The following is a 26,029-nucleotide window of genomic DNA, read 5'->3' on the forward strand; positions in this document are numbered from 1 at the left end:
CATGGCGTAGAGAGCGAAAATGGGTGATTTCAGGGGGGTGCCCCTGCCGAAAACAACAAAATTCCCCTTCCTTCCCCACAAAATGGCTACGCAAGGTTTATGACAGGGCTAGTTAGTGAAGATGCGTAATAACTCACAGCTCACTCACTTCGTGTCGTGCACTGTGAGATATTCTGGCTACGCCGCTGCCTGTAATCAAAAACGAAATGACGGAGACGCCTATTTATTTCAACGAATAGTTAATCGTATGTTACCTGTCATCTCGCTTACCACTCTAGTGGTATCAACAAGCACAAGGATTTGTACAATCTACATTGCAGGTGTTTTCGAAATGAATCTAGCACAGTCGGTAAACTTGTGGGTCCCAGTGTGGTCCAGTTGTGACAACGCGACAAGTGCCCCTAACATATGCTATCACTATATTTTTGGTACCAGTCATCCCGTCATATAATCACACAAGGGTTCAACAGCACACCCCGAAGTGCTTCGAACTTTTTTTTAAGGAACTCGTTGAAAAAGAATGACCGTGAGATATGTGAATACAGGTTGAGAGCTATGAACAGGTATGTATTCAGGCTTGCAGTTTTCATCAAGCTCAAAGTATGATGCTCAAAAATAAAGGAATATCCCAGAAAACCTCTCCAATGACCTATGTGGCCCCGAAAAAGGCACGATGAATCCATTAAAACGTGCGGACGCTATGCAACACCGGTGAACAACGGTGCAGCCGCAGCCGTTTTAGTTGCGGAAGGCACGCTTTCTGCCTATGGCAAGATGGCGGTGCGCAGCTTCACCTGAGGGCCGCCTCCTCCACTCGAGCAAATATTTCTTTAACCTCCTTGGCTTTACTGGGGAGCGCGGCGATTGGGACGGCCATAGGGAAGCGCGCCCGCCATCTCGGAGGCCATGTTGTCTTTTGAGTTGCATCTTTTTGCCGATAGACACTCCCTGCCGTCAGCGGGCCAACGGACTTGCGTCAGTTTTACATTATCTGGTCGATCACGCCTTGCATGCAAGCCGAGAAGTGTCTCCACCTTATACCGTGCATAGAGTCAAGCTAACTCGAGAAGTTATCAAAGCTGAAGGGATACATTGGCTGGATGATGATAACTTCAATAAGGGTATGAGCGCACTTTCCAGTGGCACTTTCGAATAGAGAACTCGAATACCTGGCTGAGCTTCAGGGCAGAAGTGGTGGTGTACGCTCGAATCATTTCAGATAATGTGTGGGGGCACCTTTTTTTGTGTGTGTGTGTGTGTGTGCTTAACTCGCCACTCTCTACCTTCCTTTTTCGTCGAGGGAAAGCTATAGCTGTGGGCACAGTTTAAGAATGTGAGTCAGCGCTCTCTGTTTCTCTCGTTCCCTTTCAAATCTTCAGTGTGCACTTTGGTATTGTTTTAGCTCAGCGATAGCTTCTTCGCGGGCTCAGTGCAGCAGCCCAATACTCAGCACGTCAATGCATCGCAAAATGGCCATCCGAGGCAGGGTACGCGTGAGCGACGCAGAGACGAAGCGTGTTGCTGATAGTCTCGATACCGACCAACTTGATTGTTCGTTCAACTCGAGGACCGGCTCCCCTTTCCCCTCCGCGCATTTGTTGGCGGTGCAGAGGGAAACAAGGAACCTTGGTCGGCGACGCGCTGGCAGCGCCACCTGCTGCGCTGCGCCGCGGTGCACTTGGACTTCATCACAGTATTTCTCACCATCGTGTGCTGGAAAGCGAGATGCCAAGGGTAGCTGCGACTATACAAAAACTAAAAAAAGTTCATAGTACACTCTAAGCCACAAAGGAGCGAAATGAAGTAAGTGCTGCATTTCATCCCCGCAACTACACTGTGCCCTCAACCAACAGTTCGTCCGCGGAGGGATTAACTGAAAGACGAGAGTGCCGTGTGCAAACTGGGAGAGGAACTGTTAGACCATACGAAGCAACGTTTACTCCTATGGAACTTTCTGGTGCAATGGCGGTGTAGTGGTTTGTGGGCTCGAAGAAATGGTCAGCATGCGCGTAAGCAAATAGTTTCCTAAGGAAACCAACTGTTAACAATTTATTTTTGTGTAAACCGTCATGACAAATACGGCAACTGCGGCAGCAGCAAAGCAATAGCGTTTATACAGCATAAACATTAGCACGTGTGTGAGCCCCCTCCCCCCCCCCCCCCAAAAAAAAAAAAAAACCTGCTCGCGCCCAGGGTATCAATTCTCGGCGTGAACCCATAGATGGTGTAGCGGTGTGTTGCAGATGCATTTTCGTTTCGTGGTTGTGATTGCTGCCGCTTGTCGTGCTCTGAATTATCTTGGCGTTTTGGTAAACGTGATCAGCCTTTGGAAAGAAGTCCTATACGCTGTCGAGATTCTGCGCACCGACTGGGACATATATCGCTTAGAGGTGAGTGTAAAGAAGGCTACCATCCGCAGGTCTGAAAGCCCCAGTGCTCAGATTTGGGTGCACGTTAAAGAACCCTAGGTGGTCAAAATTTCCGGAGCCCTCCACTACGGCGTCTCTCATAATCATGGTGGTTTTGGAACGTTAAACTCCCCATATTGTAGGGGGTTTCGAGGACGCTCGGCCCAGAACTCCGCAGAGAAGACGCGGAGCCAGACCAAGAACCTTCTTTGGCGACCAGAACCCGAGCCGCAGCTGCCCGCTGCGCCACGACCACACGCGTGATCGTCGTCCTCCTCTCTTCTGTGCAATCGTCAAGCTCGCGGTCACCGCTCCCATAATATCAATCAAATCAATTCTTCGCGAACAGAAGGCACAGTTAACGAGCTCGCACTACCGAAGGGAACATGGTCAGTGGCCGATGGTTGGTTGAGGAACGGCAACCAGTCGGTGGCCAGTTTAGTCGGCGAGACAACCGAAAAAAAGTGGTCGGCCCGTGACTGGCCATTGACCTGGTCGGCGGTATATCGGCCACCATGCTTGGCCTGACGTCACAGGTTCACCTTGGGCCGACCTCTTTTGAGATCATTGGCAAATGCCAGCGCGGGCGATCACGCTTGTCAATTTGTCCATCGTGTAAGCTGAAACCCATCTCTATACTGCGTTTTCTTTTTTAAATTATGGGCAGTGACATTACTTTAAATGCGGCGTACTGATTGCAGCGTATGTGACGCATGAAGGCCGTCTAAGGTGCAACAATCTAGCTAAATATTTATTCTTACACATAAGTTTCAATAAAGTGTACGAAGAAAAGGTAACATAATTGTTCGGCAACTATAAATTTATATTTTTTTTTTCGCTTCTTTAAAACACGCTACTACGGCCTAAGTGAAGGTACGCATCTGTGGATTAGTAGCGGCGGCTGCCCCCACTTGGACGGCTGATTTGACGGGAGACAACGTGCGAACAGCGCCGTTCTAAGTTCGGTGAGTATATATGCCCCGATTTTACGTAAAATAAACAGTACGACGACAGATAAAGCGCAATGTCGTGTCTTTCGAACGGTGTTAAACATCCGTGACGCAGAAGCTTTCCCGCCTGCCCTTACATGCACTCACATGCAGCGATCGTGTGAGGCTTAGCGTTTTAAGGCTTAAAAAATAGAATGTTGCAAAATCTTGCTAAAAAGAAAGGGTACAATATTCGGGCCATGCCTTCTTTTTTTTCCCTCTTAATGAGGGGTGCAAGCTTAGTCGTATAACGCAGAGTGAATACAGAACCGCGTTTGATAGAACTGCACTTTGATTAACGACACCCTGAAACCAATCTCGTGGGCTGCTCTAAAGAGAAGCACAGTATTTGCGTCACAGTATCTGGATACATTGCCACACCATTCGAGCTATGGCAGTAGCATTCCATAGCTTGCCATACTTGTACAACTGCACGCAAAGCTACGTTTGGACACTGCCTTTGAATGAGTGATCACGTTGCCTTTTGTGGATGCTATAAAGCTTCTTCCATGATATTTAGGCTGAAAATATTCCTGTGCTGTGTCACTGAACAGACAGTTTCGTTGCTTATTGCTTGTAGAGCATACTGACGGAAAGCGCTCTTATTTTTTACCAATTTAGCTACTTTCAGCGTAGGTCATAATGTTTACACTACTGTTTAAAAAAAGTAAATAGTTTCATGTACGTTTTGCTTGGTTGGATATTTTATTAGTTCACTTGGTTTCAGGAAAAAAATGAGCCTTTGAATTCACCTTGTGTCGTACTGATTGCTTGGAAGCATGTCAACTTCTTTTCTCAGAAATATTCGAGTGGTACTCGAAAGCGTTGTTGGCTGACATCATCGGGACTTTTCTAGTATTTGCAGGCTGTCTCATTATAAATAATGTTGGTGCATCAATGCAGGACGTTTGCAATGCCGTCGAAAAATGCTTGGTTGAAATCCAGAACAAGGAAGGCGGCCGATCACGCAGGCGTCACGGAGAGAGCATCCACGATTCGCCATCAGTGTTCGCGCGAAGAATTTGTGTAAATAAAAAACTTTTAGGTTCATGTACCTGTGACGTGAGCTTCACTGATGCTCCTACAATTCATAGTATGTATGAACTACAGTGGCTGCTACTGGCGTGATCTGAAATTTATTTGTGTGGGACGGTGCGGCGCTATCATACTTTATGTATGTTCGTGCGTGGGTTTGTATAGATGTACATGGAGATGTCTACGATACAGTACGTGTGCAAATTTAAAAAAAAAAGTCAGAAAAAAGGTTAGAGCCCCCCCTCCCCGCCCGGGCTACACCCCAGTGTCCGCGAACTGGCCACGCACTAATTTTCACCGGGTCGAACGTGGACCTACAGAGGCTTGCACTCGGTCAGGTCGGCCTGACGTCGGTGGCCATAACATCGGCTAGCGTGAGGTTAGTGTCAATGCCAATACGTGGGCAGACCTCGGGAGCTGATTCGCGTGAACTCAGCTGAAGTTCTTCTATTGTAACGTAAATAAGTCATTTAGAAAGTTTGGCTGTTAAACTTCATGTCCATAGCTAGAGGCTTAGCACCACTAACACAGATAGCCGGCGACCACATCGACGGCATTTTGTTGGTTTGTAGCGATGCTAAGAATCTTGATTTTCCTATCTCTGAAATGGAAAGCAAGCTTCTTTGATAAATAAGAGGGCTCACAAGCCTATACCCAAGAAAGCTTGAAGTGTTGGGAACGGGCTTCTTTAACTGCATGCATAACACACTCTGACGGCATTATTCTTTTGAAACGGTATCTTCTTTTTAGGCACGCGTCATGTCGAGCTCCTTCGGTATCACAGTTTTCGCTCGTACTGAGTACTTTCCTCCGTACGCGCTACTTTCACGCAACCCAGCAATATCCAAGTTCGTTTTTTTCGCTTACTGCTGTGCCGCGCGTGCTCAAGTTGCATGCGGAGAAGATCACGATCGCAATTATTTCTACGACTTACAAACTGCCCGAAAACACCAGACGGATAACTTTGTTCATGAGCTGTTTATTTTCTCACAGGACACAATATACACTTTTTGGGGGTGTAAATAAATAGTTTTGCAGCGCTAGCACGTTCATACAAAAGCAATGACTGGCCCTTTTCTGCTTTGACGAAAAGCAGAAAAGCACAGCGAGTTGTGAGCACACATTTAACACATAAAATATCAGGATATGTGACCCAGCGATCGATTTGTGTATTTACACTGCAGTAAAGAACATCTCACATAAACTACGCTTTCTCACAGGAAGAACAATGGCACAAATAATCTGACATATGCGAAGTCACAGAGGGCAGTGAAGACTTTGAAGTGCGCTACACTACGCATCGCGTTAGGCTTCTCGAAGGCACTTGGCACTAACACAGCGAGCCCCGCTTGTTGTCTTTACACCGGCACAAGTTTCTTTTTGCGCACGCAATGACGCATGTTTGTGCACGAACTGTACAAGACTGTCATGGTACCTCCCTAGTGAGCGGTTATCAAATATGAAACATTTTTTTGGCATCTAAGCACTGTCGCCGATGCGACGTAAAGAAACGTGACGGCCAGCACTCGGTCTAGTCGTGCCGACCACTTTCTCACTCTACCAATCACAGCTGCTCGCTGGTCGAGCTCCTGACACACGTCGGGTGCTCGCCAATCCACTGCCGCTGCCGGCAGTAGAGGGCGCTCGCCTTGGCGTACTTGAGCGAATAGCCGAGCAGGCACTTGTAGCGAGCCAGCACGTAGTGGCTCTGCGCCGGTTTGCCGAGCACCTTGCGCTCGTACTTGTACACGTACGCGTGCTTCACCTTGGGCGCGCTGAGGAACGGCCGGCCCAGCTTGCGGTCCTGCAGGCAGCTCTGGTCGTACGTGGCCTTGGCAGACGACTCGGTCGATGTGTCCGACGACGTGTCTTCAGTGCTCGTCGTGGTGATCTCCAACGGCTCGTCGGCCACCATCATCTCGGCTGCGTGAGACAAGGTAATTTCACGTGACGCTCATTAGGGTGTTGAGCCTAATCAATCGTCTACTTTTTTTAACGCGGAGCATTCCTTAGTCTCACGATTTATCACGTGGTGATGGTGGTAGTGGTTAGGAGAGGAAAGAGGCACCTAATTTCTGCAGCCCGGCAGGGCGCAATCTCGAGCCGCATGCTCGCATCTCGTGCAGGAAGACACCCGCAAAACTGTCACTGCCTCTGTCGCTTCACAATGCAACAGCGTCTGCTAGCCAAAAAACGACTGCTCGCGCTGAACAACCATTCACTGGCCACCCCGTATATGTAGGAACTGGATTGCGCGTTAGGAATAGTCAAGGGCGTCTCTACTTGGCTTTCGCTTGACGTTGAAGGTGATGCTTCTCTTTCATTCAATAAATGAAAATAACAAAAATGAAATAACAATTAGGCATTCCCGAGCCATACTCAATTACGCGAAATTCATTTCTGCGACGCATTCCCTCGAGTTGCCCACGTGGTGTTGCGAGCGCATATTTTAAATATTCACTATGAGGGTATTAAGAGGACCGTAATAACAGGATCTGAGGCTTAACATCCCCAAAATAAGATATTACCATAAGACACGCCATAGTGGACGTAAAACAGCACATATTATTTTTGTTAGCGGTGGACATGTCGCAGCAGCGAGAGGGAAGCACGTCTCTTCCTGCGGTCTCAAGGACCTTTTATGGCTCTCATTAGTTTTAGGTGCTGCAAATTGGCACAGGAAAGAAAACGTGGGGCAACAAGAACTTAATTTGGGCGAGTTGGTTCATCGTGGTTGTGTTCCAGTATGTAAATTACGCATGCATTCGTCGTCGTGTCATGTGAACATACTTTTGAGTGGGCGGCCAGATTGCAGCAACATTAAGTACTCGGCTATCTCTCCATGTGATTGCTTGTACACACAGCCCTCGTTTTATATACCGAAGAAAAAAAAAGCAGGTCTCGTTCAAATCCGTTAACCGAGCTGCTTTCTTAAAACGTCCTTCTTTTCGTAACACACGCCCACCAAGATTTACATTAACCGTTAGCTACATGTGGCACGTCTCATGGCTGATATGCGACCGAACAAGATATCATCTTATCCGACGTCTTTAAAAGCTGGTGCCAGCAGGATATTGTTTTTTTATCACTTTCCCGTATGTTTTTTTTTCGCTCACAAAAAAGCGTAATTTAAGTATTTCCAATCAAACCTACAATTCCACCATCAACAACATTTACGGATTTGCGCTAATATTCACTGTCAATAATTTGTGCATTAATACATATAAATGTCGCATTTTAAGCTTATTTTTTTCGTCCCATCCATTTCACCGCCGATACGAGTGTCTCATCACTCGCACATTTGCAATACGAAATGTGCTGAATAGTCGAAGAACGTGATTACCGTGGCTGCTGCGATAACGGCTGAGGAATTTGTTGGCTCTCTCTGGGTCCGTCTCTTCCTTGATGCGCGCCTGGCGCAGGTCCCGGACGAAGCTGGCGCGCAGCTGTGGCGACAGCCGACTCATGAGCTCCAAGTCTTCTCGGCTCAGCCTCAGGGCTCCACTAGTGCCTTGCTCGCCGTGCTGGTGCCGGTGTCGGTGCTCCTCGACCGGCCTGCCCCTCGCCTCCTCCTGGACAGCGCCGCGCTGCGCCATGTCGTACTGTTGTCGCAGCAGCTCTGTCTGCTGTCCCGCCTTCTCGCCCGTGAGAACCTGCACGGGTCGGCCGAAGTGGTCGAACGGGGGCGAGCTCGCAGGTTGCACGGGTCTGCGATTGAACTCGACCGGTCTGCCCTCGGCGTAGTCCGGCTCACTGGGCCTGCTGCTGAGACGCGCCTGGTACTCCTCGTACTGCCTTCGCAGCATTGCCTCGGCCTGGGCAGCCTTGGCACCCTCGAGGACCTGCACTGGCCTGCCGAAGTAATCCACGGGCCTCGACGTGACTCCCGGCAGCGGCTCCCTGTCTCCCCGGTATCGCACGTCGTCCTCGCTCACTCCCTGCCTGGGGAAGTAGTCGGTGTCGGGACGCTTGCGGGCTTCTTGCACCTGGTTGTCCTGCATCCTCTGCTGCACCATCTCGTACTGGCGTCGGAGGAGGGCCTCAGCCTGGGCTGCCTTCTCGCCCGTGTGCACCTGCACTGGTCTCCCGAAGTAATCGAGCGGCCGTGACGTCACGGGTGCGTGCGGCGGAGGTGGTTCGAATCGCACCTCCTCGCGAGCCCTGAACTCTTCGATCTTGGCGCGCCTGTGCTGCTGGGCCATCTCGTATTGGCGCCGCAACAGGGTGTCTTGCTGGTGCGCTTTCTCTCCGCTGAGAACTTGCACCGGTCGACCGAAGTAGTCGACGGGGGAAGACCGCGAAGAACTCTGCTGGTCATACGGCTCGCGGTCGCCCTTGGGTCCCCTCTCGAACGTCACGGTACGCGGACTGCCGCTGGGCCCCTCTTCGTCGTCGAAGGGGCTGATGTCGCCCCTGCGTGTGGGCTGCGCATTGTCGTCGTCTTCGAGGTCATAGTCGTCGTCGGGGTAGCTTCTCTTGAACGCGCGGCTGACCGTCTTGTGACCCGTCGTCTCATTTCTATCAGCGCCGAGACTGTCCGCGCTGTGCTCTCCGTGGTGGCTCCTCCAGTAACGATGTATGTCTGACTGCGTCCGCAATGCTTCTCTGGGGGTAGCCAGTCCATCTTCGCCTTGCTGCGCTGAGCCGTGGCCCTTCTTCGAGTGCTGCGAGCTGTCGGCCGAATGAACGCCGTGGAGCGAGATAACTTGTTCAGTTGACGGCACCTCGTTGGCGGCACCCGAGTCGCCTTCCCAGGAGTCGCGACGGACGCCGTTGAGCCTCGTTGACTGTTCATCGCCGACCAGTCTTTTCCTGTCGACAAGCGGCGAGCTCTCCGTCGACGAGCCCCACGGCTGCCGGTCCTCCGTTGGCCTAGCACCGCCACGTCGAGTAGCTGCGAATAAAACGGGCAGGCGTCAGAACACACTCGTGCATCGTGAGAGCACTGTACGAGTAACTTCGTGACAGATGCGTAGCCGAACGATACGATGTAAAGGAAGAAAAGCTGCATTGCACAGCCTGACTGGCCCCCTTCACACAGAAAGGAGCAAAATTAGAGAGGAAAACGCAACAGTGCGAATAAAAAACGCGCATGTTGCCCATGAGAGCAAATAATGAAATATAAAAAATAATTCCAAAGATCCTACGTCTAGAGAGTCAATGTTTCAGATAGTTGAAAGCCTTTAAATAGCTCATCCGAAGTGGTATGTGCCCGCTGGTGTGGGCGTGGTACTGATAAAAAAAAACCCTAGGTTATCGGGAGGGGGGGGATGTTTATGTTTAGAAGAAGGAAAAGAAATGAAAAGTGAGCCCCGCAACTGTCTGCATCAGGGTGTGACACCTCAGAAGTAGCTCACAAGGGATGGGGGTGAGGATGATTAAAAGGATAGGAATAAAGGTGTAGAGAGAGAGAAAGAGATATGAGGTACGCCAGGGAGCGATGACATATCGAGGAGATAGGAGAGATAGGAAAAATGGAAACACGGTCACAGGAGTCCGAGGACGGGGCACCACTTGCGAGAGCTCTCGTCGGCGTCAGGAGATGGCGTAGAGCAAGTCCAGTCGGTCAGAGCTACACTGTCGTCGGCGTCAGGAGATGACGTAGTGCGAGCCCAGTCGCCAAAGCTACGCTGACGTCGGAGATCGCAAGGGCACAACCGGTCGGCACGGAATCCATGAGCGAGTCCTAGGTTATTGGCGTAAGTCTAGCGTCTCGTTCAATTCGTTTATGATCGGCAACATAGTATGACTAACATGACTAATCAGTGACACACGAAATCAATACCTGGACATGTTTACCTTTCACGCCACCAATAAACAATAACAACTCACAAGGTCCTTAATTGTGCTGTCTCCTAAGACAGCTCGATGGGAAATTAACAGTTTTCCTTCCATCGATAAAATTAGTTTACCCACGCGAGGGTTTTTAGCATCGCACACGGTTTTACACTACCCGCTTTTAATTCCAGCATCTGTACCTCACTTTGTTTCGCATTGCATCCTTGATCGGTTGGCCGATCACGCAGGCGGTGTACGTCATCACGCGGTAATTTTTTTTCATCACTCGTACGCACAGGCGTGCTCGTGGAGGGGGGTTGGGGTGGCCGCCTTCCTAGTCTCCTAAGAGTTGTGGGGGGCGCAAAGTGATCACCCGCATATATTGACTGTATATAAAGTGGGTGCTGCGACGCGTGGGTTGCGGGCTCAAGGTCAGCCCCAAACGTTGACGTAATAGGTATGGGGGCACGCTGCGGTGAATCTTCACGCACTCCCCCTGACGGGGAACCGTGTAACCGTGTTTGTACGCCTATGCTCGTACGTGCTGTCGCCGCCGAGGCGGGACACCGATGGTCAAATCGCGCGTTTCGTAAAGAATCAAAGGCTTTTGTCTTAAAATCTGACGTGTGGTCTGATTTATCTCCACCGGACGATGTAAACGTGGTCATCGCCTATCTCGTTTACAACTTACCCATAGATATTAAAGAAGTGAGCGCATTCGCAAAATTTGTACAAAAAATATTAGGTTCCACAGAGAAACAAGATAAATTAAATAAATTAACTTCATGTTACGAGCGAACGTCAGAAAACAAGCGTACGTCGGACGTTATAAGTACTGACGCGGCTTTTGCGGTGTGTTAGAAAAGCGTAACGCTCGTCAAATTTTAACGTGTAAGTAACCTTAAAAATTTATTTCGCATACTCGATGTTTCGGGCTTCGTAAATATACATTTATATCAATAATTAAATAGTTGGAGTTATGAAAAGAGATCACTACTAGCAAGGGAATATTCTTTTCATGTTTTACCTTGTTCGAAAATTCTATGCTGATGCGATACCTCTAGATAAAGAGGATCCTGATGCATAAGTTATCCTAGATCACACCGAGACATACAGCTGCTATACGTGTTTAAAATATATGTTACCGCATAGATAATTTTTGTTAGGCTAGCGCATGTAGAAAATATGTATTTTAACAATTTCCTAAAGTGATGGAACATCTTTACATCTGTAGTTGCTCGACGTATTAAATGTGAAGCATTTCTTAGCAAACTTCGGCGACTTTGAGCGTATCTATCTATCTATCTATCTATCTATCTATCTATCTATCTATCTATCTATCTATCTATCTATCTATCTATCTATCTATCTATCTATCTGTCTATCTATCTATCTATCTATCTATCTGTCTGTCTGTCTGTCTGTCTGTCTGTCTGTCTGTCTGTCTGTCTGTCTGTCTGTCTGTCTGTCTGTCTGTCTGTCTGTCTGTCTGTCTGTCTGTCTGTCTGTCTGTCTGTCTGTCTGTCTGTCTGTCTGTCTGTCTGTCTGTCTGTCTATCTATCTATCTATCTATCTATCTATCTATCTATCTATCTATCTATCTATCTATCTATCTATCTATCTATCTATCTATCTATCTATCTATCTATCTATCTATCTATCTATCTATCTATCTATCTATCTATCTATCTATCTATCTATCTATCTATCTATCTATCTATCTATCTATCTATCTATCTATCTATCTATCTATCTATCTATCTATCTATCTATCTATCTATCTATCTATCTATCTATCTATCTATCTATCTATCTATCTATCTATCTATCTATCCGCTTACATTTGGGTGCTCTCGTGGTCATCCCTTTAGCTTGGCGTGAACCAAAATTAGCATGGGAAGGTAAGATGGTTCGACAAATATGACGCGGTGGTGAAGACATGAAGGCGCAGTTTGCGCTGAGCATTGCAGACAGGCTTTATGGCCGAAAACCAAATGAAACATAACTGTAAATAATAAACGCGCGGGGCAATATTATTACGAGAAAGATATTGCTTGACATAATGTTACAATATGTTAAACAGTCCCATATAGATTATACAACCGTTCGCTTACAGTTGTTTACAGTTGCATAACGATGCCAACAACAACTTGGGCATTAGCAATGCCAGAAGCGGTAGTGTTTTGGTATGTGCAGCGCTTGTGCTCGCGAGGAGAGCCCAACGTCCACGAATGGCGCTGAACTACAATTGACGCTAACCCGACGTGACGCAGCGTATGTGTAATGTTTTTTTTAAGGTTAAATAGCCAGCACTGCAACCACAATTGGCCTTTCAACAGCATAGCACCGTTTTCTAAAACTGTTCCGAGACCTGGCGTGACTCTGTGATACAATACTTGCTTAGGTTTGAATCGTACTGCGACCGTGATATTTATTAATGATGTTAATTTTTCGTCAATAGGCTTCACGGAGTACAGCTTATGTTGCTCGCCAAAAAAGGCCCACAGCCGCCTTTTACAGCAACAGTCAGCAGTGTAAACACAAAACACATGCATCAAGGCCCCCCAAAATAAATATAACAACACTTTTAGCAGTGTAGCAACTGCAGACAACGATGAAAATTCAACATGTGTATTCCGCACAGTTGGGTCTGTGTACAATATAGGAAATCTATGCCCGCTTTCACATATGTATTAAGTAGTGTTGGTGGAATAACTTATCTTCGGAGTAGTTTGTTTTAGAGGTCTTTATTTTCCCGTTTTCTTATTTCATGTAGCAAACATTGTAATATTTGGCTGTAGTTTTGAGAGGTCATGCAAAAAATGTCGACTTTCCTTAGCTTCACGCTTGATACCCAATGCTTGCTTAAAACCATAGAGGCAATTCATGAGTAATATCCCAGCCTGTCGAAACAGTTCGCCAGTGTGAGTATCATACAGCAATATGAAAATGATTTCAATACACTTCTTTTGAATCAGGTACAGTTTTTGTAAGTTCTTGTTAGTTGTACTCCCCATACAAAAAAATATAGGTAAAATGTGGATGGAAAAGTGACTTCGAAAGTAAGAGCTTTACCCTGTACCCTTTTGCTATGGCACATCATATCCACTACGCGCGATAATTGACAATGTCAATATGTTCGTTCCAAAGCCAATTGCTTGAATATATGTGACTCCGAGAACTTTCACATCGTTAGATTATACTTTGCATTCGTCGGATCAACGCTGTCGATGTCATTTATTCTTAATGTCACCCTGCGACACTTTTGCGACAGCCTTATTTCATGATCACACACGTATTAAGGTTTCTTGCTGGAAAAACGGGGGTGCATGTGTACGAGCGATGCTTCAACTTTATACTGTTCTGTTCCTTGGTGAACAAACGTGGGTGTTCTCCACTGGCTTCAAGCCCGAGCATTGCAAATATGCCTTGGTCTTCTGAGATGCAGCAGCGACAGTCGTCAATGCGCGCGATTATCCAATCAACACGCATACATCCGCGTTTACGCTTTGGAAATGCATTTAAGGCATTTCGCTCGGATTCCGTCTCATCACCTCGCCTCATTGGAACTCCCCGCTGAGCGTTGAGCGCAACTGCAGCTCAGCCTTGCTCAGTACTTCCATCACGCTTCATGCATGCGGCACGGCCGCCATTGCGGTGCCTACCATTCCTGGCCTCTAGAAGAAGAAACAGTCGTCGCATCTCGCCCTGAAACCGGCCACACAACGGCTCCCGCTGGCGAAGCACAACGGACGCCTTCACATTTACGCGACGGTTCTGTTACTTCAGCAAGCTCCGCAGAGGCGGTAGTTATTCCCGGGAAGTCAGTCACTATTAAGTTATAAACATCGCACTTGACGTCATCGACGGCTGCTGAACTCGCTGCCATACGTGCAGCACTTAAGTTTATCGTTGCAGAACCTTCGCAAGCTTGGTCCATCTTTTCGGACTCGAAGGCAGCTTTTCAATGTCTCATGTCCTACTTTCGTCATGTACCTAATGAGCGGCTAGCAGCCAATATAATGCTTCTTCACCACCAAGTGATCAAGCTTCGTTTGCAGGCGAAGTATTGTGTTCGTTGGTCCGAAAATACGTCACTTAGAAACAGGAATGATTTCTTTCTGAGAAAGTGTAAAAAAGTTCTTGCTGTTTTTAGCATTCACTCGTATGGCCGAGCTACCACTATACGAATATTGCACGCTATTTGTCGCCTCAAGCCAATAAAAAACGAACGGTCCTTGTCATCCCGTCCCATGACATCACGTCACTTCCCATAACAAAAATAGCCGATCAGTATCACCGTAGTCTGAAAAACTCCAGTGACATAAACTTATAAAAGCATCAATTTGGGCGTTGCCGTTTTCGCAACGATATCAGCGCGTTCCATAACACCAGAAGAACTGATGAAAAATACATGCTCAAATAGTGTCTGAGGGCGCCCCGCCGCGGTGGTCTATTGGCTAAGCTACTCGGTTGCTAACCCGCAGGCCGCGGGATCCAATCTCGGCTGCGGTGGCTGCATTTCCGATGGAGGCGGAAATGTTGTAGGCCCCTGTGCTCAGATTTGGGTGCACGTTAAAGAACCCCATGTGGTCAAAATTTCCTGAGCCCTCCACTATACGACGCCTCTCATACTCATATGGTGGCTTTGGAACGTTAAACCCTACATAATAATCAAATCTAGTGTCTGAGGGCCTCTTTAAACAATCCGATCTATTCATCCCGCCATACTTCGGGGTGTTGGGTCGTGAGAAGGTTGCGAAAAACACATATCTAACACGCACGTCAACCAATCAAAACCACACTCCTATTGCTAAAGTGGTCTTGCTCCGAATTCTCGGTTTGCACGTTCCAAGATATTGACTCTAAACATACGCCATTCAGACACTCGAGACCACAGTTTACCGCACCCTGCGAATTTTAGAAGAAGTCTTCGATAAATATGGTTAATTCTGGGCCACGCACTCGGTCTTAAAAAAGCATTCTCTTATCGAAATCGAGACCAACCATGGACCCACACATTTTCATTACGGACTCCTTTTCCTCGGAGATAACTACGTTCCATTACCTCGACTGTTTCGTGTGCATACGCAAGTGGATGACACGTCTATGTATACGACTAACTGCTTCTTGCAGTTTATAAAAAGCGGGGGCAGGGTAATTAGCCGAATTTGGAAGCGCCGGAAGATCATTAAGCGAGCCGGTTTGTTTCGAGCGTATGTCGGCGGCCAGGTATAAGAAAAGTCGTGATGACTGACAACGTGTCAGATAATTATAGCGACTTGGAGGCCCAGCACACAGAATCAAATATTTTCCTCGTAGCGGTCGTCAGAAAGGGCCAAGTAATTCGGCCCTCAAACGCGCCAACCTTATGTTCACAATGGAAATTGAACGCTACCGCACTAAGTGCTGTGAGCGCAGGTCATGGAGAGTGCAGCACTGTGTGGGATGCGCACAAGACTCGATCTTTGTGGCCAAAAGAGAGTGACGTTTTGTGCTCAAGAAGTTCTTCTAGTATCGCCAGCAACGTGATGGACAAATTGAAGCAGTGCGACCTGCACTCATCAGAGCACCAGCGCAGACTCGTATATAGTTCGCCGCCGCCAAACATGGCCGCATTTGGGGATACTTCGGACAGCATCGTCAAGCCGACAGCAATGTCTTCAAAAAGGCTCCTTAAGCGCCGTAACACCAATGTTTGTAAGCAGATTCTAGTGAAAACACCTGTTGCTTGTGTTACAATAGCGCTATGCGGAAGCTGAGAACCTTCAGTTGAGCGGTAAATAATGTAATTTGCACATTTACTTTGTCCAGAGCGTTGGCTTGAATAATGTATGTTTTATCACTGGGCTGCCCAGTTATAAAACACCCACCGTTCAGAGGACGCAAGTTCGCGGTGGCATGATGCAGCCAATACATTCCTTATTTGCTGCACTTCAACAGTGCAAAGTAGGAATAAGGTCACATTGATAACAAACTTGAGATTTGCTGCACTTGTAGTGTCCCTTTGTTGTGTGTGGTTTATGTGGCTTTCTTGTGAATAGCTATCAGGAGGTGTGATAAGCATGATCTATTAAATATATTGCAGGAAAAAATCCAATTCTGCATAATGATACTTAAAGTCACATTGCGGTATTTCATATAATGCATGATGTAAAACAGGGACTGTTATAGTAATGGAGCTTCGCAACACCCATCTTGAAATCTTCCTGACTTGCATTCATTTGTTATCCTTTTCATCTGTTGTACCAAAGGACATGCCGTCTGGTATTATATGAAAATAACCAGTTGCAGGTTTCGTTGGGTTGTTCGAGCAGAGTGCACATGCCGGCTGAATAGGGGAAAAAGATCGAAGGTACAGCTCAGGTTTTTATTGACGGGTGGTCAAATATTGCTTGTACTATCGGCATCAAATGGAACGCGAACAGCGGAGCGCGTGGCAGAAGCCTTATCAATGGCATAGGGCATGCCATCGACCAGTCATTGGCACAGACAGGCCCGCACATCTGGTGTGGCAGCACTGCACGATCCCCCTATAGTGCACTACTTCTGCTTGTGTTCCAGGTATGGTATTTGAAAGGAACAAAAAAAAAACAGAGGTTAAACTACTGCAACCGAAGGCGAGTATTGTAGCACGGTTTGTCATCATAGAGTCCATCTTCATGAAATTCCTGGCTAATTCAATTTATAGTAGACAAAAGTCGGTTCCTAATGGTGACAATTGCACGCTGTTTCACTTCGTGCTGGTAAAGCGAAACAATTTGCGCTCTCTCTTCCGAATAAACGCTCGGCATTTCCAGTTAAAGTGACGCGTTTTCGGTTCGGTCTTTTTAGGAAGGGTGCAGCAAGTGAAGCAGCGCTGGCAAATGAGATGCGACGTTCGTTTGAAAATCAACCGTAAACCGATAATTTTTCTGTTTTTGTTTTATTGTGCCAAGTCACAGATCGCACTGCGACGCTGTAGTAAAAGCAAGAAATTGTGAGTGATACGATCGAAAGCGCTTGGCACGCCCACGATGGCCACCATTATCACTATACGAAAACTAGAGCAGAAACGGAGATAATACACTGTAGGGGGATCGCGCAGTGCTGCCAAACCGGATGTGCACGCCTGTCAATGGTGATGACTGGATGGCCAACACTATATTGTTTATAATGCTTGAAACACGCGCTCCGCTGTTCGGGTTTCATTTGACGCCGATAGTACTTCGTGAAGCATGCACGTCGGCTCCCACACTGGCTGTGTCACAGGCTCTAAGACTCCCTGCTGAACGAGGTGGTCCAGCTTTCGGTTGAATTGTAAAAGGTAGTCTTCATGCTTTGAGACGCACTGGTTGAATGTTGGGGTCAAGGCGCAGAGAGACTGGTGGACCCACGTTGTTCCGCAGGCCCTCTTCAAATACCTCACTGAGCTCGGAAAGCACAGAGCCGACCGGCAATTTTCTTACCTAAGAAACACCAGTAATAATATTGCCGAGTGGTCGAAACCAGTCAACTCCCAGCAGGTGGGTGCAGGTTCCCCTTGCTACCAGTACAGTCCGCACGCCCGCAAACTCCTTGTACTCCACAAGCGCGCTGGAGTACCCCGTAACATCCACTGGACTCAGCTGATAATCGACCACTGTCGAAGAGAAGTTAGCCAGTGTCAGCTCTTCATTGCACTGCCGGAGGCGGCGGAATGTCCCTTTGGTGAGGATGAAGAAATCCGATCCAGAGTCCACCTCCATTTCCCAAGTCTTGCCCTCAATAGCAACCTTTGCTCGAAGCTTGCGAGACACCTGTGAGCCTTCTGCACCGACATGGTTGTTGTAGTAGCACTCATCATGAGGTAACCCGGTTACGCCGTACGCCTCTTCAGAATTCCGTGGCTGTCGAGGCGGCAGGTTTTGCTGCCGGCCACTCGAGCCGCCGGTGCGGCAGACTCGTTCGATGTGGCTGGTTTCCTTGCATGCTCTGCACTGCGCGTTCTTGAAACGGCATTCGGCGCGGAGGTGCGCCCCTCCACAACCGTAGCAGGGGCCGTTACTCGTAGCCGGACGGTCCGTCTGCTCGAGTGCGGCCGGTTCCTGGCGTTTCCCTTGGTTTGTCGCGGCAACGGCCGCGTCAGAGTCATTTTCTTCAGACTGCCGGACAACGATCGTGCTTTTCGCAGCCGCTTCTGTCGCCAGAGCCTCCTCCTGGGCTACGGCAAAGGTCAGCTGCTTATGTGCGAACAATCTGTTCTGCAGGTGCTCATCTCAGAGGCCACACACGAGGCGATCCTTGAGCATTTTTTCGAGGTTTGGGAAATCACAGTGCTGGGCCAGGCGCCGGATCTCTGCGATGTAAGACGATACTGTCTCCTGTAGTGCTTGGTTCCGCTTGTAAAATGTATTTTTGCGCACTGCTTCCGATGGCGGCGGCGAAAAATGAACCTTGAGCACCTCGAACACTGCGGTAAGTGTTTTGGATTCCGGTTTCGCCGGGGCCATGAGGGATTACAGTAATTCAAACGTGTTCGCGCCGCACACGCTGAAGAACACTGCCAAACGACGCTTCTTTCCTAACACCGCGTTCGCATCAACGAAGAACTTGATCTTTGCTACGTACGAATCCCACTTGGCCGCCATTGTCGTAACAAATAGCTCGACCAGGCCTAGCGTGAAAGTCATTGTCACAATGAAATCGCGCGATGTTTTAATGTACGCACTAGACGATACTATCCCGTTTTCGCCGCCACAGCTGTGTACGGCTCGCAATGCATGGTGGATAGATGGAACACGAGAGGATGTACTCGGAGAGCTGGAGGTTGATTCAAACTGGATTATTATGACAGCTGCGCAGAAGGCGGCAGCCTGAACTGCCTCCTGCACTTAACATGGCTACTGCACATCCAGGTGGGAGGGTGGCTACAGAGACACCACCTCGGTACACAACAGCTACCTTCAACGCTAGAACGCTATATAGTGAAGCATAGTCTAGCTGTGCTATTCGAGGAATTACAGGGTGTCAAATGGGATGCAACATAGGGCTCAGCGAAGTGAGGACACGTGAGGCTCTTTCAGTGCTCAAGAACGGACACGTTTTATGCTACCGTGGATTAGGTGACAGAAAAGAACTAAGAGCTATGTTTAATTTACACAAAAATATCGCTGGCCCCATATAGGAATTCTATAGCATCAGTCAGATAATGGTAAGTATCATAATTAAGTTTAGAAAGAGAACTAGTACAAGGTGGTACAGGCCTACGCGCCTACATCGCGCGATGATGATCACTTGGTTGAACGTTTCTATGGAGACGCACAGTCAGCCATGAATACAGTAAAGACACGGTATACTGTTTTGATGGGCGACTTTAATGCCAGAATGGGCAAGGAACAGGCCGGAGACCATGCAGCGGGGGAATATTGCATCGGCTCTAGAAATGCCAGAGGGGAGTTATTAGTAGAGTTTGCAGAGCGTAATAATGCACGGATCTTGACCACTTTCTTCAGAAAACGGGCTAACTAAGTGGACGAGGGGAAGTCTTAATGGCTAAACTAAAACTGAAATAAACTATATTCTGAGTGTACACCTAGGCATTGCGTAGGATGTAGAAGTAGTTGGCAAAATCCGATGCAATGACCATAGAATGGTAAGAGCTCGTATTCACTGCGGTGTTAAAAAAAGCTAATACGCAGATTGCCAATTAATGAGCTAGTGGTGAAAGGAAAATTACAGGAATTCGGAGTTTCTCTTCAAAATAGATTCGAGGCACTAAACTAGGTAACCGACGTTAGCGTTGACACAATGAACAATAATCTTACTTCTATCGTTAAAAAGCGTGGAATAGAAGGCGGAGATACAGTCACTAGACATGACACTGGCAAACTATCTCAGGAGACGAAAAGTTCTATTAGAAGATGACAAATAATGAAAGCCTCAAATGCAACCGATAAATTAGAGCTAGTTGCCGGATATTTTGAAGTTAATCAATAGACGTAAAGTAGTCGACATCAGAAGGTATCACATGGAAAGAATTGAGCAGGCTGTAAACTGCGGCGGTAGCCTCAAAGCTGTGAAAGCAGGCAGACTTGTGCATAGACAAAAATTGAATGTATGCATTAGGGAACAGGGAAGACATTATCATAACCAATACGGTTACGATAGTCGATGTGGCGGAGGATTTCTACAGAGAGCTGTACAGAAGCGAAAACAACCAGGATGATATCATGAGAAAGAATAATAGTGCAGAGAAATTCGACATCCTACCAGTAACGACAGGGGAAGAAGGAAAGCCCTGGAAGGAATGCAGGCAAAGCCGCTGCCTTTTTCCTAAAAAAGGCAAAGCCGCTGGTGAGGATAAGGTAACGTCAGACCTGTTGAAATATGCTGGTGAGATTTTGTTAGAAAAACTGGCCACCTTGTATACGAAGTGTCTCTTGAAGGGAACGGTTACAGAATCTTGGAAGAACGCCATCATCACCTCAATACATAAGAACGGAGACATCAAGGACTTCAAAAACTACAGGCCGATCAGCTTACTCTTCGTTCTCTGCAAACTATATCCACAAAAATAATAGCTAATAGAATTAATGCGATATTACAGTTCAATCAACTAAACGACTAAGCAGAATTTTTACAGGCTACTTCATAATAGACCGTATTCATACTTTAAGTCAGGTAATAGAGAGAAATGCGCGGAATACAACCAACCCCTGTAGATAGCCTTCATAGATTACGAGAAGGCGTTTGACTCAGTCGACACATCAGCAGTAATGCAGGCACTACGTAATCAGGGCATCGAAAAACCGTGAAAGAAGATGCTGCAAGAAATCTAGAGTGGATCCATAGCCACCATAGTTCTCCTTAAAAAACGATAGAATGCCAATAAATAAAGGTGTAAGGCAGTGAGACACAATCTCTCCAGTGCTGTTCACCGAGTGTTTACAGAAGGTTTTCAGAACCTAAATTTGGAAGAGTTAGAAAGAAGATTTAATGGAAAGTGTCATAGTAACCTTCGATTCGCTGATGGCATTGCCTTGATAAGTAACTGAGGGGATGAATCACAGCTCGTGATTACTGAACTGGACACGGAAAGTAGAAAAGTGGGTCTGAAAATAATATGCGCGAAGCTGAAGTAATGTGCAACAGTCCCGACAGAAAACAGCAGTTTGCGGTAGGTGTAAAGACGCTAGAAGTTGTGAATGAGCATTACTTGGGACAGTTAGTAACCGCAGAGCCGAACCAAGAGAGTGAAATATCTAGAAGAGTAAGGATGGGGTGGATCACATTCAGCAAGCATTCTCAAATCATCAATGTTAATCTGCCACTAATCCTGAGGAGGAACGTTTATAACAGCTGCATCTTGCGAGTACTTACCTATGGAGCAGATACCTGGAGGCTTACAAAGAGAGTTAAACTTAAATGGAACACGATACAGCGAGCGATGGAATGGAAAATGATAGGTGTAACCTTAATAGACAAAAAGAGAGCACAGTGGGTGAAGAAAAAAAAAACGGGGTTAAAGATATCATAGTTGAAACCAAGAAAAAAAAATGGACATGGGCTGGGCACGTAGCACGTAGGCAGGACAACCACTGGTCATTAAGAGTCACTGACTAGATTCTCACAGAAGGCAAACGCATGAAGGGGAGACAGAAAGTTAGGTGGGCCAGATGAAGCTCGCAAGTATAATGTGGCGACGGAAGCCCGGGTTGATTGGCGGATAATGGAGGTGATTTTTTTTCCCTGCAGTGGGCGTAGTCAGGCTCATCATGATGACCTCCACTTCTGGTTACGGGAATGGATTTGCTCGAGCTAGAACCAAAAAGAGTACCATTTTTCGGGAGGCACAGGGGAGCGGGCCTGTTCCAGCTGTTGTGGTGGCAGAGCGCCTGGCCGTGTCCTCGCAGTGTGAATCCAGAGTGACAGCGGTAGTGTACCAGGCGGCCCCTGTTGAAGATGAAGGCCAGGCCGTTCTCGGGCGAACGGGGCGCCGGGCATCCCAGGTCTCCAGGCGACGGGCTCGCGTTCACCATTGCTGCGAGGAACATGGGCGACTCTTTGAGCATCGGCACAGCTATGCAACTGCAGAAACGGTTGGTGCAGTTACTACATAAATAAATCGTGCATGAGGTGCGGTTGGAAAGGAGGGAAAAAGCTACATATTGCCGCATTGAATATGCAGCACCAAGAGAACAACGGAGAACACGCGCAGCGAAAGAGAAAGACAAGGTCCTCATCCAATCAGTTTGCCAGTATTCTGGTACAATTAAAGTGAGTTGTCCGGTATTCAACTGCTGCTGTTTCTGCATTGTGACAATATGTATAGTTTGACTGGCACCACCGCCCAGTGCCCAGAAATAGATAATTTAGTAGAAGTAAACCACTTACACAAAGACTGTTTCAGTTGATACACAAAGTTGTTCCATAATTAATAGTGTAAATTTTGGCAAAATGAAATAAAAAAGGCATGCTCACGCAAATAACATCAGTTTCACTTCAAGGTCGGAGCAATGAATGTGATTTTAACAAGCTTTAATCAAAAGGTAAGGCTAGCAGCTAACTCTGTTGGATCTGACATAGTGTAATAACTGCAGGAAACGCTGGTGTAATAACCTTGCCGCACGTCTGCGAAGCTGCGCGTGGCTCTACGACGCGCACCGCGCCCTCTCTCTGTGGAGAAAGAGATCGCACAGGGAGAGACTGGGGGCGCCATCTCTCCCGTTGTAAGAAGAGAGCACGTGTGGCCGAAATACCACTTCGACTACTAATCTTTTTTTTTCTTACCTGTTGGTATAGTTATGGGAAAAATGGAAGTTTGCGATGACTGCAGTGAGGAACGTAATGAGTAATTTTACTTTCTAATGTCTTTTTAACCTTGGCTAAAGAATACAGACATCAAATCTCGTCACATTTTGCAAATATCAAGCTGACCAGACGGCATTCCGTCGAACTCTCGACTACGTGAACATCCGCCACAAGTATGGACAATCGGCTATCACCAGGATTCATCAGTTCTTGAGTGCATCTACACGACTGGCAGCCTTCAAGACGCACCTGCGTTTCAACGTAACCTGTAAGTCCAAGCAACTCATCCCAAAATCTTTGCAGTTAAAGCACCCCGTGAAATCGGCATTCGGTCATCAAGTCATTTCGAAAGCTGAATGGCAGCTTCTTCAAGCACGGATAGAAGACTGCAAGCAGACTGTGAAGCGCCTTGAGACTGACATTTTCTTCACAACACGCCAGCTGGAATTCATCATGCCTGAATTACTCCCTGAAATACATCTCGTTGCGAACCAAGCATCGCGACGACGAACAGAAAAGCAGGAAACGTCACAAGAGCGCAAACTGAGTGCTTTGCTAAAAAAAGGCAGGAAAACCAGAGGACCCATGTTCGAGGTCAGGAACTTGTCGTCATACGAGCTAACTCCTGCGGAATGCCAAGTTTTGAGCCGTGGTCTCAACTTCAACCAAGCAAAGAAGCCGGAAACGCTATTGGTCTACTTGGAGAAAGTGAACGAGACGAAGTCCGTACGAGAGCAGTAGGTACACTATCGAGGATTCGCAAGTCTGGCTGCCAGCAAGCCCTCTCGGAAGACGAGGAAAAAGCGATTAAGGCATTGCACAAAAACAAGAAGATTGCCGTACTTCCTGCGGACAAAGGCAACGTGACGGTTGTGCTTGACCGGTCGACGTACGAGTCGAAGATGACGAAGATAGTGGGGGACTGTACAACGTACGCCAAGATTAACAAGGATCCTACCTCGAAAGTCCAAACTGGCCTGCAAAAGACGCTCTCTAGTATTTTTCAGACGCTTCCTGCATCAGCAAAAAGGTTATACTTCCAGCTGCTGTGCACCAATGGTTCTGCTCCAGCGATATACGGTTTACCGAAGATTCACAAAAGCGGAACGCCTCTAAGACCCATAGTAGATTTCACTAGGTCACCCCTGTACAGCCTCTCAAAGTATCTTCACGGCATCCTGGCTCCCCTTGCAGGCAAGACTGAAACTAACCTCCGGAACACCAATGAAGCAAAATGAAGAGTATCACTGTGGATATCGACGAAATACTGGTTTCATTTGATGTCTGCTCCCTCTTCACAAGTGTTCCCGTCGACCTTGCTGTAGACACTTCCAGACAATTGCTTCACAAGGACACGACATTGGCCGATCGCACACCGTTCGACGTCACCGAGCTGTGCACCTTGTTACGGTTTTGCCTATCTAACACTTACTTCTCGTACAAGGGTGAATTCTACAGGCAAGTTTTCGGTACCGCAATGGGAGCGTCGATTTCGGTCACAACTGCGAATATCACAATGGAAGCAATTGAGCAGAAAGCATTGGGAACATTTCAGCCGAGACCCAATGTTTTTCTGAGATACGTCGACGACTGCTTCTGCGTGATAAAGAAGAAAGACGTCCAAGCTTTCCTTGACTGCCTAAACGGCGTCGAGACTTCCATCAAGTTTACTGTGGAAGAAGAAAAAGACGGTTGCCTCCCTTTCTTGGATACAGTTGTAAAACGTACTCCCACAGGCCTCGCCTTCGCTGTGTACCGGAAGCCAACGCACTCCGGTAGATACCTCGACTATGAGTCAGTCCACCCGGTAGCCCACAAACGCTCAGTGATTCGGTCTTTAGTTCAACGAGCGATTCGCACTTGTTCCGATGAAGGAAGCTTGCAGGAGGAGCTCCGGACCATTGAAGATGACCTGATCAGGAATGGATACCCGAAGATTTTTATTAGAAAAACAACTAAATCCGTCATGCATAAACTGCAGTCAACTAGTCAAGTCATGCATAACACATCGTCTACGCAAAAGCGTGCATCGATTTCTTATATTCGAAATGTAAGCGAAGCACTAGTCCGTCTATTCAGAAAACGTGGTGTACAGATCGCGCATGTTCCAGCAAGCAAGCTTAAGGCTGAGTTGCTAAATGTGAAGGATCCTCTCCCTCGGCAACACTTTCCTGGTGTGATCTGCAAGATACCATGCGCCGATTGCGAATCAGTGTACATTGGCACGAGTGGAAATTACTGCAGACGTCTGATGCAACACAAGAATGACGTCGCCAAGGGCCACACAGTGACAAATGCACTCGCAGAGCATGCCGAGAAGACGGGCCACGAGATAAGCTGGGACAACGCACGCATCTTGGCCACGGAGAAGAATTTTACAAGCAGACTGAACCTCGAATCACTAATCATTCTGACGACAAGTAACCCAATCAATAGATCATCTGGCACACTAAACCACGTGTACTCCCGGACTTTGCGTCATGCGCTCAACGTTACATAAGAACCTGTTGCTCAGCCTTCATTCCATTGTGAACAAGGGACCCGTACGGGTCCCGAAACGTTTTGTTTTGTTTGACATTGGTCAGTGACCTGTTTTATTCAACAATGCCTTTACCTGACCAGACGGCATTCCGTCGAACTCTCGACTATGAGAAGTTTAAAGGCGCGCTGCAACACTTTTCGAGCATGGTAAGAAAACGCTGCCGATCGGTAGTAGAGTCTCCTGACAACACGCGAGCCCAATATTAAAGCGCAGCACGCGGCATGTAATTCACGATAAATATTAAAGTCAACTAAAAATTGCTTTCTCTTCCATCAACAGATGACGGAAGACGCTAAAAAATCACTCGTAGAAAACCCATCTATCAGCCAATGGCTGATTTGAACAAGGCGCGCTCTTCGTTAGAGAGATCGCCGCGGGAGGTCACGACTTGTCCACGCATGCGCGCGCGATGACACTGAGACAGCCACGCATTTGAAGAAAAAAAAAGCGCTCAAGGTCACGAGGCGCTGGTGACGTATAGTCCATGACAAGCTAAGATTAAAAAG

The 26,029-nt window shown here is 47.5% G+C and overlaps 1 protein-coding gene across 2 annotated transcripts in view; it reads right to left on the reverse strand.

Annotated features, from left to right (window-relative positions):
* Positions 1 to 5,395: 5,395 nt before the first annotated feature.
* The window catches only part of LOC119178334 (uncharacterized), a 52,393-nt gene continuing 31,759 nt past the window's right edge, over positions 5,396 to 26,029 (reverse strand). The window contains exons 2-4 of one of the 2 annotated variants that reach the window (XM_037429535.2): positions 22,008 to 22,208; positions 7,776 to 9,326; positions 5,396 to 6,355 (exon numbers count right to left, since the gene is read on the reverse strand). In XM_037429535.2, coding sequence (XP_037285432.2) covers positions 5,997 to 6,355; positions 7,776 to 9,326; positions 22,008 to 22,208 — 2,111 coding nt within the window. In that variant the 3' untranslated portion in view covers positions 5,396 to 5,996. Of the gene's footprint in view, positions 6,356 to 7,775; positions 9,327 to 22,007; positions 22,212 to 26,029 lie in introns of both variants that reach the window. The other variant, XM_037429526.2, reaches the window with a different exon arrangement.

This window comes from Rhipicephalus microplus, chromosome 2 (genome assembly GCF_043290135.1).
Source record: "Rhipicephalus microplus isolate Deutch F79 chromosome 2, USDA_Rmic, whole genome shotgun sequence".
Taxonomy (NCBI): Eukaryota; Metazoa; Arthropoda; class Arachnida; order Ixodida; family Ixodidae; genus Rhipicephalus; species Rhipicephalus microplus.